At 49.3% G+C, this 25,067-nt stretch overlaps 1 protein-coding gene across 1 annotated transcript in view; it reads right to left on the reverse strand.

The window, feature by feature from the left end:
* LHPP (phospholysine phosphohistidine inorganic pyrophosphate phosphatase) overlaps nt 1–25,067 on the reverse strand; it is a 138,016-nt gene that overhangs the window by 83,676 nt on the left and 29,273 nt on the right. Inside the window, exons 4-6 of the mRNA XM_007468732.1 lie at nt 25,061–25,067; nt 23,994–24,086; nt 6,148–6,239 (exon numbers count right to left, since the gene is read on the reverse strand). The exon at nt 25,061–25,067 is cut by the window's right edge and continues 57 nt beyond it. Coding sequence (XP_007468794.1) covers nt 6,148–6,239; nt 23,994–24,086; nt 25,061–25,067 — 192 coding nt within the window. The remainder of the gene's footprint in view (nt 1–6,147; nt 6,240–23,993; nt 24,087–25,060) is intronic.

The following is a 25,067-nucleotide window of genomic DNA, read 5'->3' on the forward strand; positions in this document are numbered from 1 at the left end:
ACCGCTGGGGGCTGGCATTGCCCCCCCCAAAGCCCTATGATGCAGGGGATTTGGGAAGGATGGCTAAAGGGTTCAGAATGATGGAGTGGTGTCTACCCAACTGTGGTGATGGCTGCACAGCTCTGTGAATATTTGAAAAACTACTGAATTGTACAACATACGAGTTATTTCTCAATAAAGCAGTTAGCAAAAAAACCCCAAAGAAGGCATATAGGCTCAAATCCGGGTGTGCCCCCTTCACTGTGTGACCCCCAGTTAGCTGAGGGACCTCTCAAAGCCCAGGGGTGCCTCCCACAACCTCTATCCCCGTGTAAGACCGAGGCTGCCTGCTGGGCTGACCGGCTGGCCCACCAACGTTCCACAATCGATTTCCCCGAAGATTGGTTCCCGGAGCCCTCCCCCAACTGGCAGCCAGGACTGGAGTCCGAGGGACCCAGCGGGGAGCCCCCAAGCCCAGTATTAAGCCATTCTCCCCAGCTGGGCGGGCTGCAGCCAGGCAGTAGCCGGTCACCTCCTGTTTCCCTGAAGCTACGTGGAGCCTCCTCCCCAGCTGGGAGTGTCTTCCAGAGGCCACTACGCGGGCAGGAGCTCCCTCCTGGTGCACACGTGGCAATGCTCCTTGGCGGGACGCAGGGACGGAGGGCTACCACCCACAACCCCAGCCTGCAATAGCCTCATGGTGACAACTGTGACTGCTGAAAAATCAACACCCAGGATCACTCACTTCCCTCAAATACCACCTGGCGCTAGAAGAAAAACCCATTTCCTTCCGAAGGGAAACCAGAGCCTCCTCTTAAGGAAACTCTTTGAAGTCACTGGCTGCAAAGTGACGAGAGACGGGGTCAAGGGCCACACTTTGGCGGCAGCTGTGTCAGGAGTGCAGCCCTTTAGGGCTCTGGGTAGCTCCACTCCAGCGTCTGGTTCCACCATCCAATTCTCTGTACCCCCGCATCCTTCAGCATTGTGCAGCGTGCCTGGAACCTCAGACCCACCAGCCCCGCTGCCGGGTGGACAGTGGACAGCGACCACGGGCACCCCAGCCCCAGCTGAGCTTCAGTGCGGGCGGAGCGCCAGTCCCAGCCCAGGGACACCTGGAATCCAGGCCCAGGAAACTCTCCCTCGTGAGTCCAAAACGGCAAACTGCTTGTCAAGAACGTTCTGGACTCATAAAACATCTCCCACCCATGAGTAAATAACAAATAAGAGAATACCCAAAGCAGGCTCCACGTAGCCGGATTATTTACACAGCGTGACCAGCGTGGGCCTTGGGCAGTGACGCCTGCCACCGTGCTTGAGAACCAGGCGCCAGCTGTGCTTTGCAGCGTGGAACGGAGGACAGGGTGACGGGGGAAGCGTTCAGGGTGTCCTCGCTCCGCTTCTGGCATGTCTCCAGGAGGAGGGTCAGGTGGGGACACAAGCAGGTATGAAGGGACAGTGAGATGTCCTGACCGCTTCCTCCTCCACTGGGGACAGGCAGGGCATCTGGCTCCTGAGAAGGACGTCCCTCACCTGAATTTGCCAGAATGGGGGTACACAGGGCCTGGCCCCAGCCCCCATGGAAGATGAGGTCTGTCCTTAGGAGAGAAGGAGGGGGGCTATGGTGCCTGCAGGTGGGGACAGCAGCCCTCCCAGACGAGCCCCCCATTATTCAGACACCGAGCCCTGCCTGTGCCCTGAAGTGAGCCTGGGACCGTGACTCCTGCAGCTCCTCAGAAGCTGAGCCCCAAGGGTTGGATGTTCCCAGTAGGAAAGCGGTGGCAGAAGCACCCACCTCGGGTAAGAGAAGGCTCCAGCCCAGCCTCTGCCTAACCTTGCTAGGTGGCCTTGGGCAAGGCTTTAGCCGTCTCATCGGGAAAGGCCTCTGGCAGCGGGGGAGCCAGCATCCTCTGGGTCTCCAGGACTCACTGCGACCGTGAGGATGTGCCAGCGATGGTCACAGGGCCCTTGGAGTCGCGATGGCATCTTGAGGAGACTGGAGGAACAGCAGCCTCCTGGCCTCAGGCTGGAAGTTTCTGCCAGCAGGCCCGGTGTGTCAGACATGCCAGGAAGGGGCAGGTGGGGAAAACGCCTGAAAGGCCTTTACCTGCCAGCCAGGTGAGGGCCACACCCTGGCTGGGCTGGACGTTCACGTAGAGCAGGTATGAAAAGAAAACCTTGTATGGCTCTGTCTACAGCTCAGCTGCCCAGCTGCCCGGCTGGGCGGGGGTGTGTTTGCAAGCTGTCTGCCTCGGGAGCCTCCCTGGCTCCAAACACTGGGCTTGCTGGAAGGGATCCAGCCTCCTTCCTGCAAGGGGCCTGAGCCTCCCGCTGGTCCTGGTGGGGCAGGCCCTGTGAAGGCCTCCTTCCAAAGCTCAGGAGCCGCTGTAACCTCTCCCCACTCTGAGACTTCACACTTTTCTCTTTGGGCCATTTTCTGATAAAAGTAGAAAGAAGCGGGCTTCCCTGGTGGCACAGTGGTTGAGAATCCGTCTGCCAATGCAGGGGACATGGGTTCGAACCCTGGTCCGGGAAGATCCCCCATGCCGCGGAGCAACTAAGTTCATGCGCCGCAACTACTGAGCCTGAGCTCTAGAGCCTGCGAGCCACAGCTACTGAGCCTGCGCGCCTAGAGCCCGTGCTCCGCAACGAGAGAAGCCACCACAATGAGAAGCCTGCGCACTGTAACCAAGAGTAGCCCCCGCTCGCCACAACTAGAGAAAGCCCGCGCGCAGCAAAGAAGACCCAATGCAGACAAAAATAAATAAATTAAATAAATTTTTTAAAAAATAGAAAGAAGCGAGGGGAATGAAGACATGGAAGGTCACAGGGAGATCTCACAGCCATGGGAAAGTCCAAATCCCACACCCCCAGCAATGCCGTGGCCTCAGCCAACCTCACGTGTGTGTGCGTGCGTGCGCACGCACAACTAGAAGAGGCTGGCCTGAGGGGCACCTGCAGCGGGGCTGTCCAGAGGCCCTACGCGGTCCCCACCAGCCTCCCTCCCTTTCCCGTGCCAGGACGGGCAGGACACCCCGGTTTCACTTGCCTCAGCCTCCCCATCCAGCCCTTGGCCTCAAGCCAGTGGAGAAGCCATGTGGCCAGGTATGAGCGCCAAGCTCCCTCACCGCACGGCTCTCTGCCACTCGTGCCCAGTGACAAGGTCATCCTCCACCTGCCTCACTCCCCCAATTCAGTCAAGGCTGGACCAAGGCCACCAACAGGGGACACGGTGCACAGGGCTGATGCCCTGCTGACCCATCCAGTGGCCCTTGGCTCCTGTGAGGCCACTCAGGGCCACTCAGAGGGAGGCCCAGCACAGTAAGGATGCAGACCCTGCCCCTGCCCAGCTCACGACTGGTGCAGACATGGGCCACAGTGAGCTTCAAACCTAGTGCCGCCGGCTCACAGAGGTGGCCAGAGGGGTGGAGGGCTACAGGGGCAGGCAGGGCAGCCCCAGAGGGAGGAGCTGGGTGCTGCCGGGTGACGCTGGCCCAGTCACCAGGGTGCCAAAGTGCCAAGGCTGCTCACTGGCCCCAAGCCAGCTACGTCTACAGAGAGGACCATGCAAGGTAACATGGAGATCTCGTGCACCGAGACTGCCATCTGCAGGGAGCAGGGGGTGGTGCAGGGGCCCCGCTGCCCACCAGAAATGCACTAAGCGCCAATGGATGCGAGCCATGGAGGCAAGCTAGGACTTTCTAGTGGCCACATTAACAAAAATAAGAATAAGCAGGTGAAATTAACATAAGGCATCAGGATTGCAACATGCCATCAGTGTAAGATATCATGAGTTTGTCACATTCTTTTTCTCCCACTAAGTCTGAACTCTTGTGTGTGTGCACTTCTAACACGTCTCAATTTGGAACAGCCACATTTCAAGTGCTCCCCAGGCATCTGCGGCTCGTGGCTTCCGCACTAGACAGTGAGGCTCTAGAGATCGGCGAGGGGCAGAGAGGTCCTCTGCCTGCTTTGACGGCACGGAGCCCAGCCTCCTGTTCCGCCACGCGGCCTCCCCCTCGGGTGGCTCCATCACCTCCTAACCTGCACTGAGGCTCCTCTCCCTCCGCCCTGCCTGCTAACAAAGGCAGATTTACAACCTCACAACAAACAAATCAAAAGGTCTGAAATCTTAAATACCTCCACGAAAAGAGACGCTAAGCCCCACCCTCTCCACGCAGAGCCAGGTGGGGCTGCACCGGGAAGCAACAGACGTCACCAACAGCACCGGCATCACCTCCCCGTTGCTGAGGGCTCCCTGTGCACTACGCGCTAAACAGTACTTACCTACAGCATTTCCTCAGCAATTTAAAACGATGAAGAACGGTCATGGGGAGATGCCACAAAACATTGTTCAAGAAAAGGGCAGGTTGTGAAATAATATAATACCGTTTTTATAAAGAGAAAAAAACAAAATATTCTCCTTATATTATCTACACAGAGAAGGCAGTCTGGAATGATCTGGCCAACTGTTGATGGGGTTTGTCTCTCTGGGAGACGGGGTGATGGGGCACTCAGAAAAGTGCCAACCCCGGTGGTGTAAGGTAGGACACAGCCGCCTGCACGCCCACCTGCCCATTCGAGGGCTTCCCGACTGTGTGTGCGGACCTTCCTCAGTGACCCAGCGACCTAGTGGCATGCTTGGGGCCTGGGGCAGGGCCAGTACCTTCTCAGTGTATAGGGGCACGGCTTAGGCTGGGCCAGGAAGACCCCAGCTGTGGCTACATTTAATCGAGACAGACATGTTTTTCTCCCTAAGAAACCAGAAGCAGCAGCCCAGCACGAAAAGCTACATGGCTCTCACTCTTCACCTCTGCCTCACCACCGTGCTCTCAGTTATGGAGGCGCCAGTCCTGTGCTCATGGGTCAAAGGTGCTCACTGAGCTAGGCTGGCTACTGATGGGGCAGCACCAGGGGCCGGGCGGCACCGCGCAGCAGAGCATCAACCACAGGGCGCCAAGTCCCACTGCTCAGCAGCTTTGGGGGAAGCGGGCACTGGGGACCTTGGGTTTCCAGGCTGGCCTCTGGGAGAGAATGCTGATGAGGTTTCGAGTGGGGTCTCCCTCACTCCCTTAGGCCGGAGAGAGCCCAGGAAACCCAGGAAACCCTCGTTTGAGGACCTGGGGAAGAAAGGAGGTCCATATTTCAGGTGTGCTGGGGGCTTCAAGGTGGCCTCTGGCACCCTGGGAGGTCCAAGAGGTGGATGGAAGGGACTTTCTGGCCCTGGACCTTAGGGGTACTGAGACGTCCTCACTCACCTTGTGTCCACCTACGTGACCCAAACCCAAAGGCCGCGTGTGTCTCTCACACAGGAACGGGCCTCGGAGTGAGGGTTAGGCCCTCTAATCTATTCCTCTGACCCCGTCTAAGCAGACCACCCAGGACTGATGTAATCCATCCCTCCCCCGACACCCAAACACCCCAGGGTAACCATGTTTTAACCAAGCCTCTCCAGCATACACAAAATGGTACTTTCTCTGAATGGCAACAATCAAAACCATCTGGAATAAGCCAAGACAACACTGTGATGTCTGAGATATTCTCAAAGGCTAAGCGAGCCAGGCCCAGACACCGCAGGGCACATCCACACGTCCCCGACAGGTGCCCGTTAGCAACCTGCCCGAGGCTAGGCTGACTTCTGACCCAGCAAAGAAAACACTCTGGAGGCAGAGGTTCAACTCCAAAGTGTCCTTGACTCATCCCTGACCACGGACCTGTCATCTCTAGGTGAGAGATGGATACGGTGGAGGAAGAGGAGGGGGAAGGTGACCAGAGGAGCTGGGCGCCCAGGAGCTGCCCGCTCCGAGCACAGGGAAGCATCAGCCACCTTGAGGAGAGGCGTGCGGCCCAAGGTGAAGCCGGCTCTCTGTGGGAAGCAGGCTCAACGGCTGGCCAGAGCCTTCCGTTTGTTGTCTCCACACTACACCCTATTCAAATCTCAGTTTTGAAACTCAGACCCTTTTTATCTACCACTCTCTGCTACAAAAAGGCATCCAGGCCCGTCCTTAGGGGACAGTTAACAAAAGTCATCGGATGCCCACATACTGCTCTTCCATTTGGGAAAAAGTAACCCCCTTTACTTTGGAGAAGAAAGCAAACGAAAACCTGGTCACCCCAGGAATCCACGAGGCGGGCAGGCAGATGGCGGGCAGGCTGGCGCGGGGCACTTACCTGAACTTCCCGGTCCGCACCTGCAGCGCTCTCATCCCACACCGCTGGGCACCGCTGACGTCACCCACGATGTCGTCCCCGATCATGATGGCCTGTCGTGCAGTGAGTGAAAGGCACTCAGAAGTGATGTCAAGACAGTTTTCTTCCTGTGCTGCCTCATCTTTTCTGACATAATAAACCTCCTGACTTGATGCTTTAAAACCACCACCATACAAAGTAAACGAGGTAGCATCGTCATCATATTGATTAAAAGTCAATGTACTTGAAACTAACACACCATTGTAAAGCAATTATACCCCAATAAAGATGTTAAAAAAAAAAAAAAAGTCAATGTACTTGAATATATCTCCCACTGCCCATCACGGGCTGCGGCTCTGAATGATGCATATTTGGGCAATTTAAAATCAATCAGCGGGTATTAAAGTGATACAGTGCCACCAGGACACAGGGGGAGGCTGACGCTATCTCACCTCTAGTCGAGCACAGGCTGAAATTTACCTTCAGCTAAATACTCTGTAACCAGGTTATTTTGCCAACCGTTGGTTTTGTGAAAACTAAGTAAATTCCTGGCAAATCTTTGTAGCCCAAGTTTAGGTTTTGCTCTCCATGCTGAATTTACTACCTATAAAAAGCAACAACAACAACAAAAAAAAAAGAAAAAAGAGCAAACAAAAATACACACTCTAACACACACACACACACACACACACACACACATGAAATGCCCACAACCTGGATATCATTTCAAAAAGCAGCCCCTCCCACCTGAAACAACTAGAGAACCAGACAAACCAAATGCAATAAGTTTCCAAGACACTGGACATCAGGCAATGAAGGAGGATTCCTGAGACACAGGAAACAAATGACATGGATCCTACAAATGCCGCAGCTTACTGCCTCCAGAGTTTCCAGACTGTGAGCACAGACAGGAAGAACCAGGTACAGCTCAGACTCCCTGAATTGAGGACACGGAGCTAAGAGCTGGGAGATTAAGGCAGGGCGTCCCAGAAGAGAGGGCTACCCGGAGAACTGTGGAGCTCTACAGAGGGTCCCCCCGAATGATGCAGTGTTGGGTAGACTGCTAATGAGCACAGGCAAGTGAGGAAACCACCCGAGGCCAGGGAAAGAATCACACCAAAAATTAAAACAGTGCCGGGACCTCACGCAGGGTTGGGTTTAGTGTCTGTTCCCACCAGCCAGACTGGAAAATCTCATAATTCACAGGGCACTGAGTAGCATTCTCAGAAGCGTCTTGCCTCAGCAGTGAGGAGTAATTAGCCCTGGACTAAACCCTGCTCTGCCTCCCAAACCTTCAAAGCAAGATCTGGAAGGATCAAATTGTTTCCAAGTGATTTAGCTGCATCCCAGAACAAAGCACAAAAATATTTATTGGCGTATAAAAATATCTAGCACTCACAAAAGGTAAAATTCACAATGTCTGGCGTCCAATTAAAAAAATAACCAGACATGCAAAGATGACAGATATCACACACAGTGAAGAGGAAAATCAACCAAAACAGACCTGGAACTGACACACATGTGAGAATTAGCAGACAAGGGCATTAAATCCGTTACTGTAAATGTATTCCACACGTTTCCAAAGTTAAGTAGAGAGACATGGAAGGTAAAAGAAAAGATCCAAACCAAGCTTCTAGAGGTGAAAACTACAATGTCTGGACTGAAAAAAAATAAAATAAAATAAAAACACTGGATGAGATTAAATCCAGATTAGACAATGCAGAAAAAACATTTATGAACTTGAAGACACAGCAATAAAAACTATCCAAAATGAAACACAGGGAGAAAAAATAATTTTTTTTTTTTTTTTTTTTGGTGGTACGCGGGCCTCTCACTGTTACGGCCTCTCCCGTTGCGGAGCACAGGCTCCGGAAGCGCAGGCTCAGCGGCCATGGCTCACGGGCCCAGCCGCTCCGCGGCATGCGGGATCCCCCCGGACCGCGGCACGATCCCGCATCCCCTGCATCGGCAGGCAGACCCTCAACCACTGCGTCACCAGGGAAGCCCCCAGAAAAAATAATTTTTAAAAAATGAACAGAGAAACGGTGAGCTATGACAAAACTTCAAACAGCCTGGTGTAACTGGAGTCCCTGGAATCAAGATGAGAGAGGGGGAGACAGAAACAATATTTGAAGAAATAATGGCTGAAAAATTTCCAAAGTCAACAAAAAGGACAAATCCACAGCTCCCAGATCCCAATCAATACCAAGCACAAGAAACACAAAGAAAACTGTATCAAGGCACAACATAATCAAATTGCTCAAAGTCAGTGACAAGGAGAAAATCTTAAAAACAACTGGAGGAAAAAAAAAAAAGACATGTACAGAGAGGAACAAAGATAAGACATCAGATTTCTTGTTGAAAACATGCAAATGAGAAAACAGTGGAACACCACCTTGGTACTGAAAAGGGGGGAAAATGCTTACCTAGGATTCTATATGCAGCAAAATTATCTTTCAGAGCAAAGATGAAATAAAGACATTTCCAGATATCTGAAGCTAAAAGACTTCATCACCAACAGATCCACACACAAGAAATGTAAAAGGAAGTTCTTCAGGCAAAAGGAAAATGGTACTTAAATAGAAATACGCATCTACACAAAACGGAATGGACAGCACCAGAAAGGGTACCCACTGGCACAGGGTGACCCTTCTGCCGCTTCCCTCTGTTCTTCTACTGGCCAACTCCTAACAGTCTGTCTGGACTCAGCTCAGGCGACTACCACCTTTCAACCCCCGGCTGGGTTTGGGGGCTCCCCAAAACATTCTGTGATTACCCCCTTGAATTGCATGCACCTCCTGTGTTATAATGGTCCCTTCACTTATCTCTTTCCTCCAAAACTGTGTGAGTTCCTTGAGGGCAGGCTCTGTGCTGATCCTGGAGCTCAGCTGATGACCAGCACGAGTTTGTTGAGTGAATCGGTGCTCTGAAATAAGCACCGGCCATGCGGCTGTGCATGTCTGGAGACACTTAGGAGGTCCAGCCAATAGAACTGTTCAGTGTTTACCAACCAAAAGAGCAGGGGTGGGTGGCATAGTCCGCATCCATGTTGCCGAAACTTTAGTCACCAGTGGGTGCCCATTCGACATATCAACCTGTATTAATATTACTGTTTAAACTGATTCATAATCTTTACATAAATAAATGTGCTTTTTTTAAGAAAAAAGGAGCAGCCTCCCTGACTCAACTGCCACACTGATTAAAAGAAAAGCTTCAAAATATTTTCAGGAAACGATCCTGCTAGCGGAAGAAAAGTCTAATGCCTCAGACACCAAATGCATTCCAGAGACGCTCCCAAGTCCGATCAGAAATGTCCTTGGTGGGAGGTCAGCCAGGCCTGACAAACCGGGCTCCCGTAGCAGGGTGAGTGTCCTGATGTTGACGGGATAGAAGCTTTGAAACTGACAGTTATTCCACAACTTTCCTCTGGAATTCAGATGCTAGGTAGGGCTAACCAGTGAATAAATACATAAACCGAAACCAAGAAAACTAAAAATGGTGACCATGGACTTCCCGGGTAGCACAGTGGTTAAGAATCTTCCTGCCAATGCAGGGGACACGGGTTCGATCCCTGGTCCGGGAAGATCCCACATGCCACAGAGCAACTAAGCCTGTGCGCCACAACTAGTGAGCCTGCGCTCTAGAGCCCGCGTGTCCCAACTACTGAAGCCCGCACGCCTAGAGCCCGTGCTCCGCAACAAGAGAAGCCACCGCAATAAGAAGCCCACGCGAAGCAACAAAGAGTAGCCCCTGCTTGCCACAACTAGAGAAAGCCCACGTGCAGCAACAAAGACCCCATGCAGCCAAAAAAGAATGAATGAATAAATTTTTTTTAAAAAAAGTGATGACCGTGAAGCATTTGCAAACCAGGGGACTCTTACACATTGACTTGGACTCTGCCTGTGAGGAGAGGAGTCCAGATGGAATTTGCCTTCCAGCTCGGAGTGGGAGGGGTGGGAGGCAGTGAAGCCAGAGGCAGGCCCTATGCGACCAGCAGAATGGACAGACTGAGCTCAAGTCGCAGACGGGGCCAGAGCAACTGGGCCTGAATGCCAGCTCTGCTGTTTGCTAGCCCTGTGATCTTGTGATCCACTCCAGTCTGTAAAATGGGTACAACTGGTGTGGTGTTTAAACAAAATCACATTAAGTTAAGCATCAAGGACAGTGCCTGGACGTAATAAGTTATCTATACATGTTTAAAAGGAAAAAATATTAGGAAATGTTCTGTTGAGGAAACTCCTAATCTAACCCTATTGGACACAGTCCACAGTCTTTACGACCGGGCTTCAGTGCCTCAGCTCCTTTGTATCAGGTCCTCTATAGGCCAGGCAGTGGGGACACAGTGAGTCAGAAACACAGTCTCCACCTTTGTGAAGCTCCCAGTGGAAGGCAGAAGACGGATGTTCATGAGGTAACTTCACAAACACAGAGCCAGGACCTGTGATAAAGCACAGGGAGGAAAAGTGCAGGAGGCTGTCAGGCCTAACCTTGTGGGGCTGGTGGTGGTCAGGGAAGCCTTCCTGGAGGAGGTGAGGTTTTGAGCTTGGATCTGAAGAGCAAGAGGGGTCAACCAGGTTAGGGGGTATAGGGGAAGGGGTGAGAGCCTTCTCCGAAGAAGACACCACGTGTGTGCTAATCCTCTACCAGGGCAGGCCACACAACGAATTCCCAAAAGCACAGCCATTAAGCCTGAAGCACATGTCCTCGGAAACATCTCCCAAACAGGACTTCAAATAACGAGGAATCATTAGGAGCTTGTGGACAAGGACCAAGACTGAGCTGGAGCGGCCCCAGATGCCAGGGAAGTAGTTTCAGGTAAACACGAGGCTTTTCTAACAATCAGCATATGGGCTGCCTCAGAGGTACCAGGCCGCGGCCACTTAATCATATTCCAGCAGAGGCCAAAGAGGCCTCCGCCAGAGAAGCTACTGGGGGACACTGGCCCCCGGGGGAGCTTGAGCAGGTGGCTGATGACCACCAGGGCTGAGAATTCTGCCAACTGCTGGGAGCCACCGCCCCTGAGAGACATACGAGGTACCTGAAATAAACTGCACTTTGTCCCAGTGAATATTCTAAACTTCATACTTCTCACTAATTTCCTCTGGTCTTTCCTCCACCTAAACCCATGTTTCCCAATGTGTGTTATGCATACTGGTGATACGCTATTTGATTTTAGGTAGAACAGGACATAACATTTTTTTTTTAACATCTTTATCGGAGTATAATTGCTTTACAATGTTGTGTTAGTTTCTGCTGTATAACCAAGTGAACCAGCTATATATATATACATATATCCTCATATCCCCTCCCTCTGGGGTCTCCCTCCCACCCTCCCTATCCCTCCCCTCTAGGTGGTCACAAAGCACCGAGCTGATCTCCCCGCGTGATATAGCTGCTTCCCACTAGCTATCTATTTTACATTTGGTAGTGTATATAAGGACATACATTTTTAATGTAATCGTTTGTATTTATTTTTAGAGTGATCTATTTATGGTAAGTGATTCTGGTCTTCCATTTACAGTTGGGATCCAAAGTTTTTTTTTAAATACATTTAAGTTTATAAAATGAATCAATTTAAAGAAACATTAAGTAAATAATAGTGCCAGGGGCAAGTACCCAGATATGGTAAAATTGGAATTCTTTTCCTAGAATGAGTGATGCTGGGGAAAACACTGCCAAATCCAAATGGGTTTAATCTTCGTGTCTATAAGCTCCCATGCAGCTATGTGGAAATCATCAGTCACCCAAGAGAAAGAACCAGTGGCGATGCGTGTTCCTTGAAGTGGGACCCGCCATGAGACCGCTGCACACACACGTTGAGTCTAAGGGTATCTGCAAAGCCAGGGTCACCTGGGCAACCACACAGCTCACCTGGGAGGAGAGGGCTGGGGCAGGTGGGCACCTGGCTTAGGCAGCCGGACCGGCCACAAGCCCCACTGTGAGATCCTACTTTGCCCTTCTCAAAGAGTTGTCCTGACACTGTTAGGTCAGCCTCTAAACATCCACAGCATTCCAGCTTAGGAATGCTGCCAGGGGTTCCGGGGGCCACCTTGCTAGAAGGTTCCTTGGAAATGAAACCGTCTTCCTATGATCAAATGTCATGCCTGGCATCTTCCATGGTCTGGGGAAAATAAAATTTTGTGCATACACACTTGTGCATGAAGCAGAAATTCCTCCCCCCCTCAGAACAGAGACTGCTGGGTCTGCCTGGGCGAGGACATTTTTCGGTGTGGCCCACGGAAGTGGAACCAGAGAAATCTGGGCCATCGGAAGAAGAACACCAGAAGCAGCAGCTATGGTTCTGCACGATAAGCCACTGGCCAAGCCCAGGCAGAGCCCAGAGCCACGTGTGAGGGCAGGGGCAGGGTGCGGGGACCCAGTGGGTGTGCAGCCGCCCGCCGCAGTGAGGCCTGTCTGGGCCAGCTTGTGGGCTCCGCATACCAAAACGCGTTCCAGCCCCTGGGGATTTCACAGATTTACTATCGGTGAAGGGCAATAACCACGCAAGGAGGAGCAATTATTGCCAAATCATTTAGGATTTAAAAAATCACTGGCAAGAAGATAGAGGTCAAGAGGTGTGCTGTCAGGGGAAATAAAAAAACCCTACCTGTCAGGTCTGGGTTGCACTTCCTTTCTGATGGTTCAGGGATGCACACCAGGAGGTCGGACTCCCACAGAACAGAGATCCAAGAGCCAGAGGCGGCACCAGAGCCCTTTAGGCAGGTTTTCTGGTTTGGGCTCAAAATGCAGATTCATTCACCCTTCTTAAATATTCGTCTGCCCACCATGGTCTCCTCTTCGCCATCCCAGGTGCCAGGGGCAGAACCCATTCCAACAGGTGGTGACGTCTGGAACGCAACTTCCAACGCCAAAGAGCTTTCCCAAGAAAGCCCACGTTTCACGAAATTTCTGATTATTCCCAGGGCTCTGCCAGGAGGAGCACTTCTGCCCCCATGGGGCAATGAACAGCAGGGCTGGTGGTGAAAGGGCAGTGGGCTTGGCCTGCGCTTCAGCCCCGAGGGACAGACACCCCCATTTGGAGAGGCCTCGAGATGACACCTAGCATCGGGAAGAGCCCTAGACCCTCAGCCTGCAGGCTCAGAGCAACCGGGCCCCCTCCGACACCCAGAGGTGGCTCGTCACTAAGGAATTTCCCCCACCGTCTGACACATTCGTCAGGAATAACACCAACACAGCAAAACTCGAAGAAACTATTTTATAAAAAGTAAGAAACAGGGCTTCCCTGGTGGCGCAGTGGTTAAGAGTCCGCCTGCTGATGCAGGGGATGCGGGTTCGTGCCCCGGTCCGGGAAGATCCCACGTGCCGCGGAGCGGCTGGGCCCGTGAGCCATGGCCGCTGAGCCTGCGCGTCCGGAGCCTGTGCTCCGCAACGGGAGAGGCCACAGCAGTGAGAGGCCCGTGTACCGCAAAAAAAAAAAAAAAAAAAAAGTAAGAAACAATGGTGTTGGTGAGGATGTTGAAAAATGAGCACTTGCATATACAGCTGGTAAGGAAGCTGAATTGATACCGTGTTTCTGAAACAGAAACGAACACTGTGCATCGTGGCCTGACAACTATACCTCTAGGATTTCTAAGAAAATAATTTAAAATATACAAAAGGACATATACATACAAGGGTGTTCACTAGGGCTAAATGTACAAGAGCGAAATTGGAAGTAATCTAAATGTCCAACAACAGAGGACTGAGGAAGCACATTACGGTAGGAAGGGGATGGAAGGTAGCCTCGGCTAAAGAACATTATGGTGGTCCCTATGACAGAATGCTCCGTAGCCACGAAAATGACTTTGTGGAGGTACTTGAATTCGCACAAAGGAAATTGTTCCCAATATTAAGCCGGGGCGGGGGGGAGGGGAATGGGAATTGGGTTTCAAACAGTAGATACGGGATTATCCAATTTTGTGTTAAAAATGTATATACACAGGGACCCCCTTGGTGATCCAGTGGAAAAGACTCTGCGCTCCCAGTGTAGGGGGCTCGGGTTTGGTCCCTGGTCAGGGAACTAGATCCCACATGCCACAACAAAGAGCCCTCATGCCACAACTAAAAAGATCCTGCATGCCACAACTAAAGGCCCCGCACGCAGAAACGAAGATCCCGGCGTGCAGCGACTAAGACCCAGCGCAGCCAAATAAATAAATAATTTTCTTTTTAAATGTACATATACAGGAATTCCCTGGCAGTCCAGTGGGTAGGACTTGGCGCTTTCACTGCTGGGCCTGGTCAGGGAACTAAGATCCCGCAAGTCGAGCAGTGCAGCCAAAAAAAAAAAAAGTATATATAGACACCAAAAACTTGGAAGCGTTAAGCATGATTTGTGTTATTGCCGGTTAGTGGAAGGATGAACATTTTTCCCCTTGTACTTTCAGAACTTTATTCATCCCCTTAACAAACATGAGCGACTTCACAATCAGATTAAAAAACTGTGTTTTGAGGAGAAGAAAATAAAATCTACTAAAAAGGCTTTAGCAGAGGAAATATCTTAGTGAAAACTAAGACACGAGGCTCTAAAGCTCCCTTATGACCGAGACAGGGCACAAGGCAGCCCCAGAGATGCATTTCCTGAAAACCCCCACCCGTGGCTGGATGAGGCACCGCTCAGGCTCTCTCTGTCCTGGGGCTCACACCGTCCCAGCAAGTGGTCCCTGAACTGACACCCAAAGACCATGCACACCGCTTGTGGGGAAGACGGGCCCGGCGGAGGGCCCAGCCCACGAAGGGGAGAAGAAAGGCCTTCCATGCACAGACCTGAGGGAGAGGAGGTCCCCGCGCAGACGTTCACTCCCCACCCACAAGGCCTCCCCACCGAGGGTACAGACTGTCCCCATAACCCCGTAGCTAGAATTAATGCCCTGAGAACCAGGGAGCAAAATGATGGGGCAAAGTCCATGTTTTATGCCCGGCCCTCTTTGGATAAACCCACAAACCTCTCCCCCTTTTTTGATAGGCTGTCCTGAGAGTCCTCACCTTCACCACCCAAGATCTTGCTTAACTTTACTTTCTATATTCTGCCAACAAGACAGATTTTAATGTTTTTCACAACAGAAAATGATATTGCACTGCTAAATATGCATTTTCTAACCTAAGCATTCTGCTGTGTTGCTGGCCCCTCCTTGAGAACTGGGGAGCAGCAGAGACCTGGAGGGGGCTGGGTCCCAGCCTCACCCCACGGCGGCAGAGTAATCCTGGCTTCAACAGCAGACGTTCCTGTGACTACTCCTCAGTGCCCTGGTTCTCAACTGGGGGCGATTTTGCTCCCCTGAGACATTTGGCAACGTCTGGGGACATCTGTGGCTTCACAACTGGGGGAGGAGGGCAGTACCGCCCACCACAAATAATGATCTGACCCCAAAATGTCAGTAGTGCCGAGGATGAGAAATCCTTAACCTTAACCTTAAGACGGGAATGAAAGTACCTACGACAGCGGATTGGAGTAAGGATTTCACAAAGCAAATGGGTATGTGACAGATCCTGGGTGTGCCCAGCACAAGTGCTCAAAGTATTCAAGGTCCTTCCTCTCCAAGCCTCGGCTTCCTCATCTGTGAAATGGGCACCGCCAGCTTCCAGGCTGCCTGCACACTGGCTTCTGGTGCTGACTAAGCACTCTGGTCTGAAGGACCCAATTTCCACTAAACCTGCACAATTCGCAACTGATGGAATTTCTTATGATTATGGAAAACTGCCAAAACCTTCACATCATTTGGGCTTTAGTATGAAGCTATAAAACCACCCGCTGATTCAGAAGCCTTAAACCATGAGAATTAGGTATTTCTTGAAGTAACCTTTAAGGTATGTTATTCTTTGCCTTATTACTGAATCCTAGAAATGGCCTGGTTACTGCTAAGAGGTTTGAATTTCCAATCTATTAGAGTAATACCAGCAATCTGTTATTTCTAGGCTATTGAGGAAAGGTTAAAATGAAAATTGGATTTGGGGAGTTATATCCATTCTGAGCGCAGGTGGAAAACTCCTCAGCAGCAATAAGCAAGTCTGGATCTGGGAGAAGCACTTATCGAGGGAAATGACTGGTGATAACTCTATTGATTAAAGCAGCTTGAAAATTTTAAGGTTTGCCACAGCCTGGCACTTCAGCAGCAAGACAGCCCCTCAAGGCCATTTTTCATTAACAAGAGAGAAGCAGGAGCAGAGAATTATTACCTTGTGCATGAGACACAGTTCGTTCAAAATGGCCTTATTTTGAAATACTGCTTTAAAATGTCTACACATCCTGAGGCTCAAGCAGTATTTCAAAATGTTCTAAATTAACATTTTAGAAAAACGGTGAGGTGGGGTGTTAAGAACATGCAACTGCCACTCAACTGTGTGTCAAGAGGGGAGACAGAGACAGCATGATAATGTGGTAGGTAAATAAGATTCAGCTCGGCCACGTGGGCTCAGAGCCGCCAGAGAAAACAATTCCTTAGCGACCCAGGGCCACAGATGCTCGCGATGCCTGGACAGCACAGGGACCCCAGCCTCAGCAGACACGCCAGGAATCCAAGCTCCTAACCTGCCACCCCAGACTGCACGGCCCGGCATCCGCCAAATGAGAAGCCCGATCAACCTGACCCCCAGAAATGCCTCAGCTCCTCTTTGGGGTGTGGGGAGCGCAGTTTATCATTCAGAACGTAAAAGACACTGATCGTGGAAGTAACTGGAAAACACCAAACAAATAAACAAACAAACAAAAGGGGGGGAGAGGATTAACCAAGGTCAACTCTACAAAGACAACGTCTTAATATTCAGTTCCTCTGGTCTTAATTGCTAGGCAGTGACAGTTTTTTGTTTTGTTGATTGGGGAAGGCAGGGGATTGGGGGGTCACGGGAGATGGTTGTGACCACAGTGCTTACGTAATTCTAAATACTCAGGTTTTTAACTCAGATTACAACAGTGACGTTCCTCCCACTCTATAACAAATGATCTTAAGAATTTACTCTCTCAGGGACTTCCCTGGCGGTCCAGTGGCTAAGACTTCGCCTTCCAATACAGGGAGTGCAGGTTCGATCCCTGGTCGGGGAGCTAAGATCCCACATGCCTTGCGGCCAAAAAACCAACATATAAAACAGAAGCAATACTGTAACAAGTTCAATAAAGACTTTAAGAATGGTCCACATCAAAAAAAAATCTTTGAAAAAACAAAGAATTTACTCTCGCAAATTCACCCTGTAAGCAGGATACAAATGTATACATAGTTGGTCATATTTAAAAAATGGAAAGATAAGCCATAACATTTATAAAAATGGCTATGATGAGAGACGGCTATGATGAGAGATACAAATGTATACATAGTTGGTCATATTTTAAAAATGGAAAGATAAGCCATAATATTTATAAAAATGGCTACGATGAGAGATGGGTGGGAAGACAATAGAAGGAAAAGGACAGGAGCCAGACTTCCTTGAATGTATCTTGTTCCGTGGATTTAATTTCGGGACCACATGAATTTTTACATAACTATGAAACAAGTTTAAATGTTGAAAAACCAACTCCTTAAAAATTGGAAGTAAAGTGACTTCAAGGAGGGTCCTGTTGGTGACACACTTACCCAGCGGAATAATGGTAGCTTTAAAAAACAGTATTTTGGCTGTAAATCTCTAGAGGGATATATTCTAAGCCAAAAAAGAAGTGTCGAAAAAAGAAATCTTAAACAGCACCGGTAATCAGCCTTATCATATTCAGGAAGCAGCAGTCACAGTGATGCTATGTCTCACAGTCCAGTACACGGCAATCACAACCCTGACCCAGCCTTGGTGGCACTGATAGAACTGGTGGTGGCACCCACTCTTTTGTGTCTGGCTTCTCTCACACAGCATAATGTTTTTGAGATTCAAGACTCTTGTGTGTTTTATGGGCTAAAACAAATGATTATGTCGGTATTCTCGCGAGCCAGGATTTTTGACATGGAAAAAATGAAACACAGACACAAGATGGGTGATCCAGTATAAACCCACAGGCCTAAATCTGGGTCAGAAGTTTCAGTATGAACTCATTATTCACTTCACCTTTTTTTTTTTTGCGGTACGCGGTTGTGATCACTGTTGTGGCCTCTCCCGTTGCGGAGCACAGGCTCCGGACGGGCAGGCTCAGCGGCCATGGCTCACGGGCCCAGCCGCTCCGCGGCATGTGGGATCCTCCCGGGCCAGGGCACGAACCCGCGTCCCCTGCATCGGCAGGCAGACTCCCAACCACTGCGCCACCAGGGAAGCCCTGCACTTCATCTTTAAAGATACATATTTTTTCAACCCTTGTAGACTAAGTCTTGGAAATGATGACCAACCCAATAACAGTAAGAACGGTTAATATCCCGAGTATGGTTTCTGAATACTATTTTCCACTAAAGGTAAGCGTGGCTCCTTGGAAGGATGGCAGACTCTAGGTCTAGGGCAGGAAGTGTGCAAGGCAGGTGTTATCCTGTCACAACAGGAGTAAAGCACCTCAGAGACCTCTGGGGTCAGGACAACAGGACTCAGAGGGCAGCTGGAAGAGGCTCCCGCTGGTCAAAGATGCAATACTTTGAACGCGAATAACTGCAATGGATTGGAACACGTCAAATATGCTTTTGTCTATTTATAGTGATATATGTAGTTTTAAACCTCCAAGGTATTGGGAGGGTGTTAGAGAATCAATCATTCTGAAAACTAATAAATAACAAGAAAGAAATAGGCATTTATCTGTAGTTTCCTATATGAATTGGACTTCAGGGGAACGCATAGTTCGTGAGGCATTTTCCTACACAGAGGTAATCCAGAGAAGAAATGGAGAAGGAATGACAGAATTCAAATATCACCATTTTGCAGCCCTTAATGAATGAATGGGGTTAACGCACCAATCACCAATGGCTGCTAACGCCACCGAAGGAGACACCCGGACGTTCTGAACCTCCAAATGGAGGCCACACCATCACCCAGAAAGCAGTCATCAAAAAACTGAAACAGATTCTGCCTAAGCTTCTAGATCTAACTATCAACATTCAGGAAGCAGGGAGAACAGGGGAGCGTGAGACAGGACACCACTGAGGCGCAATCAACAAAATCCTCCCTGTGGGAAACTCTACAGGACAAACAAGCCAGCTTTTTCTTCATAAAGCTGCAAGGAGTACAAAAGGGAGGGGGGCGGGGGGCGGGCGGGTCGGCACGGGTGGGTGGGAATGGATAGATTAGAAAACACTTAAGAATCACACCGGCCAATCACAATGCGAGGACCTCATGTGGATCCTGATTCAAAGAAACTGCAAGCGACGGCGTAAACACTTGTAAGACAATCAGGGAAATGTGAACAATGGCTGGATATTTGATGCTATTAAGGAATTATTGTCAGTATTACTTAGTTGGGATAATGGCATCATCCATGTTTTTAAAAAGAATTCCTATCTTTTAGAGACACTTAGAAATACTTACAGATGAAATGATATGATTTCTGGAAGATGATTCAAAATAATCTAGGGGAGAGGAGCAGGTGGGAGCACAGATTAAACAAGGGGTTATTAATCTTCAAAGTGGTCCCAATGGCCAAATAGGGGACAATATGGGCAACAAAATAACAACAGGAATGGATTGTGACTCGTGGAGTAAAACAATTATTCTTAAGTACATGTTGGAATAAATAAAAAAGTAAATGGGAGAAAAAGGAAAGCTCTCTCTTACGGTAAATGCTAATCAATAAATATAGAGGGAACAATGGAAGTAGAAAACCGCCATTTGGCACCATGGTAACAACTGTTGCAGGTAAGAGGATGCTGCAATTAGGAGGGGAAAAGAGAATATTTACATAGTGTCAAAGTATTCCCCCATAAGATACTTATTAGTCACAAAGGGACAACAGTAACTCTGCAGTGCAGAAATGGGAACCTCCGACAGGCATCAAAGTGACCACAGCCTATAATGCGCAGAGCGCCCGCACACGCCTCCTGATGGGACACACCAGAGGGCACGGCACTGTGTCTGTGAAATGTATAACCAGAATTACATATGCCAGACGGGTGGGTGAATGGATAGATTAGAAAACACTTAAGAATCACACCGGCCAATCACAATGCGAGGACCTCATGTGGATCCTGATTCAAAGAAACTGCAAGCGACGGCGTAAACACTTGTAAGACAATCAGGGAAATGTGAACAATGGCTGGATATTTGATGCTATTAAGGAATTATTGTCAGTATTACTTAGTTGGGATAATGGCATCATCCATGTTTTTAAAAAGAATTCCTATCTTTTAGAGACACTTAGAAATACTTACAGATGAAATGATATGATTTCTGGAAGATGATTCAAAATAATCTAGGGGAGAGGAGCAGGTGGGAGCACAGATTAAACAAGGGGTTATTAATCTTCAAAGTGGTCCCAATGGCCAAATAGGGGACAATATGGGCAACAAAATAACAACAGGAATGGATTGTGACTCGTGGAGTAAAACAATTATTCTTAAGTACATGTTGGAATAAATAAAAAAGTAAATGGGAGAAAAAGGAAAGCTCTCTCTTACGGTAAATGCTAATCAATAAATATAGAGGGAACAATGGAAGTAGAAAACCGCCATTTGGCACCATGGTAACAACTGTTGCAGGTAAGAGGATGCTGCAATTAGGAGGGGAAAAGAGAATATTTACATAGTGTCAAAGTATTCCCCCATAAGATACTTATTAGTCACAAAGGGACAACAGTAACTCTGCAGTGCAGAAATGGGAACCTCCGACAGGCATCAAAGTGACCACAGCCTATAATGCGCAGAGCGCCCGCACACGCCTCCTGATGGGACACACCAGAGGGCACGGCACTGTGTCTGTGAAATGTATAACCAGAATTACATATGCCAGAAATGCATAACCTGAAATTAAATCATGAGGGAACATCAGAGACATTCTACGAAAGAACTGGCTAGTACTCTTGAAAACTGCCACAGTCCTGAAAGAACAAAGACAGACTGAGGAACTGCTCAGAATAAAAGGTGCTAGGGGGCGTGACACCGAATATAACGCGTCCAAAAACAGAGGGTCCCTGGGCTAGTCAACATCTGCATCAAGGCTAACTTCCTGATTTTATAATTGTCCTGTGATTGTTACATAAGATGTTAGCCTTTGGGGAAGCTGCAGTAAGGACACAGGGGAATTCTCTGTACTATTTTTGCAACCTCTTTGTACGTGGGAAATTGCTTCAGAATGAACAGTTAAAAACAATTTTTTAAAGTGCTTATTAGTTGATAATTACTGAAGCTCAGTGATGCGTACCTGGGGGTTTATGAGGTTACTCTCGCAATTTGCACAGATATTTGAAATGTTCCATGATAAAAAAGTTAAAAAGAGAGGTTTAAAACACAAAATAACCTTATTTGGATTTGATTATTTTTTAAATCTATATAAAAGACATTTCTGAGACAGCCAGGAAAATTTAAATATGGACTGGTATTAGATAATACTAAGGAATTACTATTGATTTTGTTAGGTAGAGTTTTTTTTTTTTTTTTTTTTAGCTAGGGTTTTTTTTTCAATGTGATAAAATAACATAAAATTTACCAATGTAACCATTTTGAAGTGTACAGATCAGTGGCGTTAAGTACATTCACAATGTTGTGCAACCATCACCACCAGCTAGTTCCAGACATTTTTTATCAACCCAAAAGGAGACCTCATACCCACTGGCAGTCACTCCCCATTCCCCCATACTCCCAGCCCCTGGCAACCACTAATCTATTTTATGTCTCTGTGGATTTGCCTATTCTGGACATTTCATATAAATGTTAAATATATAAAATGTGACCTTTTGTGACTGGCTTCTTTCACTTACCATAATGTTTTCAAGGTTCAAACACATGGTAGGATTTATCAGTATTTCATTCTTTTTATAGCTGAAATATTCCACAGTGACAATAAACCACCTTTTGTTCACCCATTCATTTGTTGATGAACATCTGCATTATTTCCACCTTTTGGCTACTGTGAATAGTGCTGCTATGAATATTCACATGTAAGTTTTGTTTGAACACCCATTTTTAATTCTTCTGGATATACACGTAGGAGCGGAATTGCTGGGTCATACGACATTTAATGATCACGGAACTGTTTTCCATACTGGCTGTTTTTCATAGTGGGTGCTCCACTTTGCATTCCTACCAGTATTCCTATATGAGGGTTCCAGTTTCTCCACATCGCTGCCAATGCTTGTTATTTTCCTTTTTTCTTTAAAAATTATCAGGGCCATCCAAGTGGGTGTGAGGTGGGATCTCACTGTGGTTTTGATTTGCATTTCCTGAATGAGTGATGATGCTGAACAGCTTTGTTGTGTGTGTGTGTGTGTGTGTGTTTTTTGCCATGGTTAGGTGTCTTAATGCATTGTCAAAAATGCATTAATATGGGCTTCCCTGGTGGGGCAGTGGTTGAGAGTCCACCTGCCGATGCAGGGGACACGGGGTCGTGCCCCGGTCTGGGAAGATCCCACACGCCGCGGAGTGGCTGGGCCTGTGAGCCATGGCCGCTGAGCCTGCGCGTCCGGAGCCTGTACTCCACAATGGGAGAGGCCACAACAGTGAGAGGCCCGTGTACCGCAAAAAAAAAAAAAAAAAAAAAAAAAAAAAGCATTAATGATGGTCCAAAACAACCATCTTTTTTTGAAAGGCACACTATAATTTGAAAGGAAAGTATAACATTAAGAATGGGATTTGCTTTAAAATACAACAGAAAAAAAAAAAAAGTAAATTTTTAAAGAGAAAGAAATAGGATAGAAGAAGGGAATGTGACAAAATCTTTTAATTGTTGAATCTGGGTGATGGATATATGAGGAGAATCACTGTTTCGTTGTCTCTGCTTTTGTATATATTTGAAATTTGTCGCAATAAAACAAATTTTTAAAATTGTCACTGTGAAATGAAGTCATGAAAACCAAGTTATTTATTCCTGTAGTCTTCACTCATTCAAAACACAAGCCTCTCCTCTCTACCAGCCTCACCCGGCATTTTCTAGGTGTTTCCTGGGGACCCCTGAGAACTGTATTTTCTGGCATCTATGAATCTCAGGGGAGGTTTGGGCGCAGAGGTTCCAGACTTCCACGGCTTTGTGCTGTCTTTCTCTAAGCATCGTGAGAGACCAGCGCTCTAGACTGGAACACACATGGGAAATTCCAGTCCAAGAATAAGGGAGCAGCACAGTGATCCTGGGGGCAGCAGCCTCACCACAGGATGCTGACACTGTCCCCTGGTGCCGTGTCTGAAACAGACAGCAGGACAGCCCTGACCGCCGGCAGACACGTGCCCACTGTTTCTTCAACAATGCCATCAGGAACCCACCGGCCGGAGGGGACCAACTCACTCTACCTGGGAAGGGGAGGTGGGAGGGTGGGCACTGGGGACACTAAAACCATAACTGCCTTTTTTCCTTTTAAGATGTATGTTTGGAAGGCAACCTGTCTCAAAAACAGTTATGATATAAAGGTGGCCAGATGCATGATTTTACTCCAACATGTTCTTTTCATCTTGCTGTGCACTGTCTTCCCATGAAATATTTTTAATATATTGATGGGACTTGTCAATCCTTATCCTTCCAGAGAAGAAACAAAAGTCACCTGCAGAGGGCCACAGGCATTTCTTTTTCTCACTCTCACACTGATACTAATTAACCAGGTGGAAAACATTCAGTGGGCCTCCTTTGCTGTCTTTTTTCCCTCTTTCCAGTCAGATCAGCTCTCATGGGGGGAGAGAGGGAACCTCCGCAGGCTGCCTGAGCCCTCAAACCCACCTCCGGCGCCGAGGCCGCCCCGGGAGTGCCCTGGGCCTCCCTCAACAGCTGCCCCCACACACGTGCTTCAGGACCCGCTGGCCTACCTGGTGGGCTTCCACCCTCATCTCCCGCAGAGCAGACTTGAAAAACTCAGGGGAAGGTTTCCCCACCACCTCGGCTTCGATACCACAGGCATACTGGGGAAAGACAGAGGGACATGGCGTGGGTTTGAGAGCAAGTACAGGTGAACACCCGCTCTGCAGTGAAATCCTCCCTCCGGGGAATCAAGGAGAGATGCCCCAAGTGTGCACCTGCAGGCCAGAAACCTCCAAGCGGCAAGACACATGGGCCGAGAGGCACACCTCGTAGGCAAGTGCCACAACTCCACATCGGGCTGCTCGGGATGCTGGGGGCACCCACCACCAGGCACCACGCCACCTGCCCCAGTGCCGGACCTCAGCAGGAGGCGGTCCACAGCACATGCCACCCCGACAATGCCCCCATGTGCATTCTTGCTTCTCCCCCCTTCCCTTCTCCCCCGACCACCCCCAGCTCTGTCACAGGCCCTCCAGGGGAAAAGGTCCAGGGCCCCATCCGCCAGCCTGTCCGTCCCTCCCACCTGAGTGCGAGTAGGCAGGGACCGATGTAGCGGTGAGTACGGGACATGACACGGGCTGACCTGGGCCAGGAGCCTGGGCTGGGGCAGCTGGCTAGGCATGAGTCAGAGTGGGAGCTCCATCTGAGCCCAGACTTGGAAACTGGAGGAGGGAACTGGGAAGGAGTCTAATCAGGACACATCAAGCTCAGGGTGCTGCAGAGGAGGGTCAGGAATGAGGCAGGTTCACACACATCCAGAAGCCAAGAATCCGAGAGGAGAGCTACAGAGCATGCTGGGAGGGCCAGCGGGGTCAGCGGCAGGCAGTACGGGCTGTGGGGAAGAGAGGGAGAGACTGTGGAGCAGAGTGATGACCAGGGCAGCCGAGAGGCCAAGCTCCAGAGGAGGGGGAGAGCCGGGCTTGGAGCCTCAAATGCGGGGGCGGGGGCAAGCTAGAAAACATAGAAGGCACGCAGAACGCTGAGCACACTCTCTTCTCCAGAAAGGCCAGAAACATCCCCGAGGGCCCTGGGATGTGAAGAGGGCTCGGGCAGACCCAGGGCAGGTACCTCAAGCGCCTTCG

Source organism: Lipotes vexillifer, unplaced genomic scaffold, assembly GCF_000442215.2.
Source record: "Lipotes vexillifer unplaced genomic scaffold, Lipotes_vexillifer_v1.1 scaffold741, whole genome shotgun sequence".
In the NCBI taxonomy this organism is placed as follows: Eukaryota; Metazoa; Chordata; class Mammalia; order Artiodactyla; family Lipotidae; genus Lipotes; species Lipotes vexillifer.